Source organism: Tachysurus vachellii, chromosome 16, assembly GCF_030014155.1.
Source record: "Tachysurus vachellii isolate PV-2020 chromosome 16, HZAU_Pvac_v1, whole genome shotgun sequence".
Taxonomy (NCBI): domain Eukaryota; kingdom Metazoa; phylum Chordata; class Actinopteri; order Siluriformes; family Bagridae; genus Tachysurus; species Tachysurus vachellii.
In genome coordinates, this window is record NC_083475.1 from 6838573 (window position 1) to 6847919 (window position 9347).

The 9347-nt window shown below is 38.4% G+C and overlaps 2 protein-coding genes across 2 annotated transcripts in view; one reads left to right on the plus strand and one right to left on the minus strand.

Moving 5' to 3' along the window:
• The first annotated feature begins 955 nt into the window (after positions 1-955).
• rsph9 (radial spoke head component 9) lies at positions 956-8139 on the plus strand. Its single transcript, XM_060889879.1, has 5 exons — positions 956-1284; positions 2743-2911; positions 3248-3377; positions 3674-3820; positions 7916-8139. The coding sequence occupies exons 1-5, from the start codon at positions 1061-1063 to the stop codon at positions 8074-8076; spliced, it is 831 nt and encodes a 276-aa protein (XP_060745862.1). The 5' UTR covers positions 956-1060; the 3' UTR covers positions 8077-8139.
• Positions 8140-8271: 132 nt separating this feature from the next.
• mrps18a (mitochondrial ribosomal protein S18A) overlaps positions 8272-9347 on the minus strand; it is a 7280-nt gene continuing 6204 nt past the window's right edge. Inside the window, exon 6 of the mRNA XM_060889891.1 lies at positions 8272-8797. Within this exon, the coding sequence (XP_060745874.1) occupies positions 8653-8797 (145 nt within the window). The 3' untranslated portion in view covers positions 8272-8652. The remainder of the gene's footprint in view (positions 8798-9347) is intronic.

The window sequence follows — 9347 nt, forward strand, 5'->3', positions numbered from 1 at the left end:
TGGGGATTAGTGATTTACATTTACATCGCAAAAAAGTTGGAATGTACTGCCAAATTCTCTGAAACGCCTTTGGAGATGGCGTTTTGGTAGAAAAATGAACATTCAATTCAGGGGCAACAGTTCTGGTGGACATTTCTGCAGTCAGCATGCCAACTGCACGCTCCCTCAAAACTTGTGACATCTGTGGTATTGTGCTGTGTGATAAAAACTGCACATTTTAGAGTGGCCTTTTATTATGGCCAGCTTAAGGCAAACCTGTGCAATAATCATGCTCTCTAATCAGCATCATGATCTGCCACACTTGTGAGGTGGATGGATTATTTAGGCAAAGGAGAAGTGCTCGCTCACTAACGCAGATTTGGACAGATTTGTGAACAATATTTGAGAGAAACAGGCTTTTGTGTACACAGAAAAAGTCTAAGATCTTTGAGTTCAGCTCATGATGCGTTTATAATTTTGTTCAGTGTATATATCAATGTGGCAACAGTCTGTGATAGAAATACATACATACATGTGTGTGATGGTTTGGTGTCCACATACTTGTTGCCATATAGTTTATGTGTATAAGAGTACACTTTCTGCCAAAGTTTGATCTCTTGCCTGTTTATTTTAACATATATTTTATTGTATATATTGCCAATATAATGTATATATATATATATGCATATATATTGTAGTTTAATCTCTCTGCTGAATCATAAACGTTTTTAGATTAAAAATACATGTTTACGTAAACAAGTATTATGCAGTGTAAGGTGCACACAGGTCGTAGTAAGAAAACTGTAACATATGCACGTATTTTAGGCTACATGACATTACATGACACTCTTATTTTCTCTCTTGTCAAATAAATCTGTTCAATCGTAAACATGCTCTGCCATGACTACACGCGCGTGCGCAGGCGTTTCGTGTTGCCACGGCAACAAGTATCCAGGAAGTTTGTTTACCGTAGCAACCGAGCACGCGATCACGGATAGAAGGCTCCAAACTAGCGTTAGTAAGCTAACGGCTTCACAATATATTGATCATTGTACGTAAGTGTGTGTATCAGGTTACAGAGATGGACTCCAGGTCTTTAATGTCATTGGATTTAATGTGTGGGAACGGGCTGGCCCTGAGCACCGAGCACAAGGCAGCTCTACAAACATCTCTGCTCATTGTGAAGAGAAATTACAAATTTAACAAAGTCCTGTTCTGGGGAAAGATCCTGGGAATTAAAAATGATTATTTCATAGCTCAAGGGGTCGGAGAAGATGAAATGAAGGACAAAAAGTACTTATACAGGTAAGAAATACATTCACCTGCTACTTTAATAAACACCTGTGCACATGTTCATGCAGGTTTATGCATCATGTGACAACAGCACTGTGTGTGTGTGTGTGTGTGTGTGTGTGAGAGAGAGAGAGAGAGAGTGTGTGTGTGAGAGTGTGTGTGAAGCTTATTATCAGAATCAGAATCAGAATCATGTATAATAATAATACTAATAATACTACTACTACTACTAATAATAATAATGATGATGATGATGATGATGATGATATTGATAGTAATAATAATAATAATAATAATAATAATAATAATAATAATTTAAAAATGTGTAGAAACATAAATATTTACAAAAAAAAACAAGCAATTGGATGTAAACAAGAATAAAGACATACATTTTACACTAATACAGGATGTGCAAAATGGCCAGTGCAAATTAGAAATGCTACATCACAACTGAAAGAAAACATGAACTGTACATTAGTGCAGGATGTATAGAATAGTGGACCAGTGTGAGGAAGGAAGGTGCATTATAACAGTCAGATATGTGAACATTAATGTAATGTATCTGAGCAGTGGTGGGGTAGTTTATTAATGTCCAAGGTGGTGAATAACAGACCATGCTCATCTCTGGATGTTGTTGATTAGGCTAGTTGATGATGAAAAGAAACTGTTTTGTGGTGTGAAGGTTTAGTCTTTATAGACCGCAGCCTTCTGCCAGAGGGGAAGGGATTGTGTCCAGGGTGAGAGGGGTCAGGGGTTTAGAACAGTAAAGGAAGAATAAATCAGGAACGTTCAATAAGCACATACTGATGACGAACATGCGTTCAAACTTTTTGCCCTAAATTGAATATATATATATATATATTACTGGATTTGTCTTCAGTGTTTTAGACATATACAAATAGCTTTTACGATGCCTCCAAAAATATTTTATTTATTTATTTATTTATTTTTATAAATATATAATTTATTATAATATTATAATAACTTTCTACAGAAATAATATAAAAATAAATTATTGAAACATAAAAAAATGTACAAACTGTTGCTTTGTAAAGTTTCGTTGTTCTGTTCTTTCTTTCTTTCTTTGCTTATTTGTTTGTTTGTTTCACAATAAAATATTTGGAATATAAAAAACATTTTTAAGGCTCTGTACAGAGAAATGCACACAAAAGTAATTATATAATATATATATAATATGAATATATTATCATGTTAATGTCCACGTGATAGCAATCAAAAGTTTGACACTTGTTCACTAGATTGGACTATTTTAGAATAGTAATAAAGACATTAGACATATGGAATAATGTTTGGCTTCAGAATTGCATCTTGATGAAATGAAATGTCACTACTTACATTTATCTAAACTTTTGACTGGTAGTGTGTATATAAACCGCCCTCATGTAAACATCTTGCTGTAGATATACATGTTAGAAGATTTGTTTAATTTTACCTTTAATTCTCATCTAGTTTTAATTGCATGAATTGGCACTTGCTTCCTCATGCCACCGAGGCCCTGGCAGAGGAGGTGGCTGTGGTGGCTACGGGACGTTTTATGGGTGATCCAGCTCACATATACGAGCACACTGAAGTACAGCACCGGGGAGAGGGAGAAGATGCTGTGGAGGAGGAAGTCACGGTGAGCCAGAGAAATGCTTGGGACAGTTACTAGACAGCAAAGTGTCCTGGTAATAACAACCAGAGAGAAGATGCCTTAATATTTTCCTTTTGGTAGTTTTCAGTAGTTAAAGTAAGTAAAGTAAAGTAAGTAGGAAACAAAATAAATGGTGTAATCTGTAAAGCTGGTGTCTGCAAAAAACTTTCAGTTAACATGAAGTAAACATAAATCTGTGATAAATGAGATGTTTACATTGTAATGTTTAGATCCAGGACTGAAATAAGACCTAAAAGGCACTTTTAAATAACATTCTTGGTCATTATCATGCTGCATTGATGCTGCGTTTCTGTTCTGTAGGTGAAAGTGAGTGAAGAGAAACGGCTAGCTGTGGCTGTGTTTACCATCGATAAAGAGGTGGCCTTTGTGCCACGAGGCGCATACATTAAGAGCCCTCATGGCACTGTTCAGACTAACCGCAGCTTTGAGGGTAAGGTTACTGCGTGACTTTCTGTCTTGTGTGTGTGTGTGGATCCGTGTTTACTTTTAGAGATAAGATGCAGCTGTCTGTGAGTATTAGTCTGGGCTGTGACTCAGCTCTCTCTTCATGGCTTAGTTGAAGAGATTTTTCAAGGAGAAACTGAACTGTTTCTCAACTTGTAGTAGTGTGCATTAAATTCCTGAGAATAATACTTCATCATTTATGATTATGTATGTACTATGCAGAAGTTATAATGGAACTAAAGTGAATAATCATTCATAGAGTTTTCTGTATTCTATCCTTAGGCCTAAGCCCTACAGAGGTAACGAAGTTAAACAATTATTTACACTTCACTGAACCCAAAAACCTGAAGAAGAAATCCATTTTACAAATGGCTGATCTTAACCCTTCCATTGACTTCCTGGATCCTCTAAGTGATGACATTCCCAAAGGTAAATCTTTAACAAATAGGGGGTGTGTAAATATATATATATATATACACTGTATATCACAGGTAAGTCTCAAGTCAAGAATGTCAAGTCGAGTCTTTTTTAATATTTGTCAAGCAAGTCTCAAGTCTCAAATTAGCAACTTAACTCTGACTCGAGTCATTGATTATTTCATAACAGTAGCACAACTCAAGGTCTGGGATATATTGGAGGCTATGTGAATAGTGTGTACTCTCATGGCTCCTTTACATACCTGAGATAATCCTGTCCATTCGGAAAAAAACATCGGGACCTACTCGTGCACCCGGGTATATTAATAAGAAAACCAACGAGCATGATCGACATTTAATCGTACGATTCGTGTGGGTTACTGCAACTTTATTACGACGTGCTAAAGCATGATAGGCTGATCTGTTTGTGCAAAAATGCCTCAGCTGAAAGAATATTTAGTGCTTGCTTATTATTAATATTATATACTATTAAATATTTATTGCTCCTTCTGTGCTTCAGGCTTTACCATTGTAGCTCATTTCATGGTCCCAGCTGGTTCAATGTGACCTTCTTTGGAGTTTTGTGGGCGTCACTAAATGCAAATGAGCAGTGTAAGGGATGTGCTTTATGGCAGACGAACACACAGTATGTAATAATCCGTATGTGATAATCAGCTTTTGTGAATCTTTTGTAAATCCAGCTGAATTTTATTTTAATCCAGTTTGGCTTACACAGTTACACACAACTTCAATAAAAGTTTGATAAACGAGGCCTGATGTCAGGAATAGTTTGTGGAACATGAGAAAGAGTTCAAGGTGTTGCCCTGGCCTCTGAATTCCCCAGATCTCAATATGTTTGAAAATCTGTGGGATGTGTTGAAACAATCTGCGGTGCCTCCACCTCTCAACTATATGTTTTTTGAAGGATCTGCTGCTAACATCCTAGTGTCAGATACCACAGCAAACCATCATGGCTTTAGAGTTCATGACGTTACACAGTACTCGACATTCTTCACAGTTCTTGACGAATCACAGAAAAACAATATCTGAGGATTGAGTAATTCTGTCCAACTTAAACAAATTGGTATCCAGTACACATAACTTCCACATAATAAAAATGGGTTGAATGATGATCCTGTTTGCGATTCAAATGCAATCGAGGAGATGATGCTGACAGTCAAATGGCACGAATAGGGAAGTGATAATGGTGTAAATATGTCTATGATTTGGTCTGTGTGGCTGGAAATCTTCCATCTATTGAGTGATGCAAATTGGTAACCGGGTGACTCGAAACACAACGGAGGCATAGTACTGTGAACTGTGATTCCATTGTCCTCTGTCCTTCTGTTCATCTGTACTTCTCGTAAGAGGTTACACTTATGGGTGAGTGATAGCTCGGTTGCTCTTTCCCACGTATTTTGGTATTTTTCTTGACACAACCACGAACAAGAAGACAACCACGAAGAAAAAAAATATTCCTGTGATTTAATTTTTGCTGTGACTTGCAAGGAGAACTACTACACCTCGTAGTTTGGTGGAATTTCTGCTGGTGACTGCATACACTGTACAGTAGATTAGCATAGAAATAAGATCCAGCCTGAATGACTTTCAACTTGTATTAACTGAGCTTCTTCTCATTCCTTGGTAGGTCTTGTTCCTATTCCTTAGACAGATGGAATCTGTAAAGTACAGTAAGTCTGGTCGTCAGGTCGTCCTTGAAATAGACAGAAACATGGCTTTAATCCATGTTGGGAATACTATTTATTAGAAATCTACATCTTAGTGTACTTAGAGACTCATCACTCAACACGACAGGGCTAGACAGATTCTAGCCATTATGAGTGCTATAGTGATGTCTAGCTCCATTTTTACTCCACAATCTCATCTGTTCCAGTCACCACCCAGAGACAGAAAATGCCAAACTGACAACACAAAAAGTGAATCAGTGAATGCCTTCCATTATGATATAGGATTACTTAAAAAGTAAAAGTAATAAATTAAATATTTAAAGAATTCTTTTAAGCAAGTCTTTGGATATATTAAACTGAAGTCTGAGACGGGATCATTGCACTGTATGCCGGTGCGCCTTTGGACCCCAGAGGGTTAAGAACGTGTTTTTGTCTGTATGGGAGCTGTAAGAAATGTTTGGGCTTCCTAAGAAGTAAGAGCAGAGACAGTTCTGAGGCATGAGTAAAAGAGAAAGCATGTAAGAGTTTGAGCAAATGAATTATCAGGCCAAGGCCAAGTGTCAGGGCCACTTCTTCAAATATTAATGTGAATGGGTTCATCTGGATGTCTTCCCATTTCCCTACACTGTCCAGGAGCATCATGTTCTAGCTTAAACTTCCCCTAGTTTTATACCACATAAAAGCCAACCGAACATTTTTATCAGGAGATTTTGACCTTCAGTTGACCCTGGTACATGAGAAATGTACGCTCACCGAGCACTTGCTCGACTTTGCTCTCAAAACAATCTAAATCTCGATTCTTTGTGGTTTGGAGTCCACAAGATGTAAGAAAAATATTCCTTTTAGATTCTGTTACGAGTTGCTCCTATGGTCCTGATTCTACTCCATCCCTAAGATGGATTCAAATCTGGTGACTGGAAAGAACACTGAAGGACACTTGTTATGTTCATGTAACACATGCTGCATTATCATGCTGGAAGACATCATTAGAAGATAAATGACATGAAGGAAGCACATGGTCAACAACAATACTGAAATAGTCGGTGGCATTTAAGTGATGATTGATTGGTATTAACTGTGCCAAGAAAACATTCCGCGACATTACACCATTTCTGCCAGCATAGAGCGATGACACAATACCATAGGTTCGAGTTATTGGTGACAATTTCTGAGCATGTGTACCTCAGCAGAAAATCCAGGTTGTGTTATTCCAGTCTTCAACTGTTTTGGTGAGTCTGTGCTCAGTGCAGCCTCAGCTTTCTGTTGACAGAACATGGACCCCAACGTGGTTTTCCACTGTTGTAGCTAATCACCCTCAAGGTTTGACATGTTGTGCATTTTCTGCTCACCACAATAGTACCATCTGGCCATTCTCCATTGATCTCTGTCATCTACAAGGCATTTATGTCTGCGGATTTTAAGGCTTACTCAGGCAATACTTCAGCCAGAGCCTGTGTACTTTTTTTTTTCTAATTCATCTTTCGGCTGCTCCCTGTTCGTGTCACGTGGTCCGCGTATTAGATTTGGCACAGGTTTTACAACAGATGCCCTTCCTGACACAACCCTCAAATTTTTATCTGAGAGTTAACTTTTCAGTGTCTGGGTTATAGCACCGTGACCGGGAATGGAACCCAGGCAGCGGCAATGAGAGGACGGGACCCTGCAGCTGGACCACCGGGGGAGCCGGTGTACTGTACAAGCACACAAAAAAAAGATTGTATATAATACTTTATTCACACCTAACCTGAAAAAGCTTTCCAACTATGATTTCTCTATTTGATTATTTTCCATTTTCTTTTATTAGCTACCTCTCTTTTATAAGCTATCAAGATGCCATTGTTGTCATCATACAGACTCTCGTTTATATATTTATTTATTCCCAAGAAAGGATGGATGCATAATGAGAGATCAGTTACACAAGATACGAACAAATTCCATGCACAATGGATTTGTTGGTATTTACAGTTCCAAAAAGCTTATGTGAGCTTATTTCTCACGTGTCTATCTCACACCTTAGGTCAGTTTCTCTGCTTGAGATTGGATTAGAAATAATCGCATCATGTACATACATATTTGACCAAGAATTTTGATCCTTCATTGTTTTTATTTTAGAATTTACCTCCTTAAGTTGTATCGCTGCGCTATTGCTTTAAACCGTCTGCTGCAAACGAAGCAGTGTATAATGGGATAAGAAGTCATCAAAATAGCACATGACATGATTTCCTGATACTGTATTAGTTTCTGCAGTTTCCCAGAAACTGTGGTAGGTCTTACTTCGCTCAACAGTTACGACACCATGAATTTCTTTGGTTTTGCATTTATGATTCATTCCTGTTAAATGATATAATACGTACTAAGTGCCTGTGAAATGAAATGGGAGTAAAAATGAAAGTAGCACTGATTCTGTGTTCTGTTCACAGGATCATGGAGTTTACAGTTCGAACATGGCAGCAGAGTCTGTGTTATCAGGAGTCTGCTGTGGCTCGGTTTGACCTTCATCCACATACCCGCAACCCCGGAACACGGTTACATCTACGTGGGAGACGGCCTCAAGAACCTGGACCTGCCTGTCATGATGTAGAGAGATTAAAGTGAAAGATGAATTCATTCCTTTAAATACGTTAACGGTGTCATAAGCTTTCTTGTAAATGTACTAAAAACAGATAAATGTTCTGCAACCTGAGGAAAAGTCTTAAACTATCTTGTCACTCTTGTCCCACCCATAACCATATGTACACACCCCTTCCCTCAGTCACTCGCTCACACACACCCTGCGGCTGTTTCAGTAAATAAAACTGATATTTAATTGGAGCGTTTTTAGTTCGGGAAGCAAGGGCAAGCTTCCAATGAACACAGAATCTGTGACAGTAACTGAGGTGAGTGTGAGACTGTTAAAAGGAAATAGAGAAAAAAAAGAAAAAGTCATGTATGATGCATTCATTTCTACAGAAGTTTGTTTTTTTTGGCAAATTCAGTTCTCAAGGCTTTTAAATCAATTCTGTTACATCATAGTGTGAACAAACAGCTCACAGCGCATCAAAAGCAGCAAGCGTGTCATGCCCATGAGAAAAAAACAGTAATTATCACTGTGCAGATCTCTGTAGGTTCCAGCTGTCCTGATTACACTGACTCCATCAATGTTGTGTCTGAAAAGGCGTCAGTGCTTTGTGTAGAGCGGCTTAGGACTATATCTGATGTTGTCCTTGAGGGCCGGATGTCCCACAGGCATACGATTCTTACACCACTTCATTCCTTTCCTATAGATGGGCTTCACTGATTTCACAGAGTAACGAGTCAGGTACCTTGAGAAAAAAAAAACACATCAGATTTACTTTAACACTAAGTTTATTACAGCTTTGCATTCTAAACCATGAACTGCATGCAAGGAAGATTATTAAAAAATAAATAATCATTTTCATCTAGGTTCATTTTTATCTGCTATGGTTCTTCACATGCAATAGCATCTCATCCATGTCTGTTTCACCAGCATAGCAGGAGCATGAAGATGTCTGTGTGCACAAAGGCCCTGAGCTCCATGAAGACATGGTGTGTTAATGTTGGAGTGGAAGAACTGGAGTGTCCTGCACTGAGCCCTGACTCTGACTCAACCCTACTGAACACCTTTGTGATGATTGTGATCAGACACTCTTACACCATCAGTGTCTGATCTCACTAATGCTCCTGTAGCCGAATGATCACTAATCCCCACAGACACACTCCAACATCAGTGTCTGATCTCACTAATGCTCCTGTAGCTGAATGATCACTAACCCCCACAGACACACTCCAACATCAGTGTCTGATCTCACTAATGCTCCTGTAGCTGAATGATCACTAATCCCCACAGACGCA

Bases quoted from the DNA above. Each gene is read 5' to 3' on its own strand.
- rsph9 (XM_060889879.1), top strand. From the start codon at position 1,061: ATGGACTCCAGGTCTTTAATGTCATTGGATTTAATGTGTGGGAACGGG. The intron at 1,285-2,742 runs GTAAGAAATACA...ATTCTCATCTAG, and splicing joins GACAAAAAGTACTTATACAG to TTTTAATTGCATGAATTGGC. The intron at 3,821-7,915 runs GTAAATCTTTAA...TTCTGTTCACAG, and splicing joins AAGTGATGACATTCCCAAAG to GATCATGGAGTTTACAGTTC.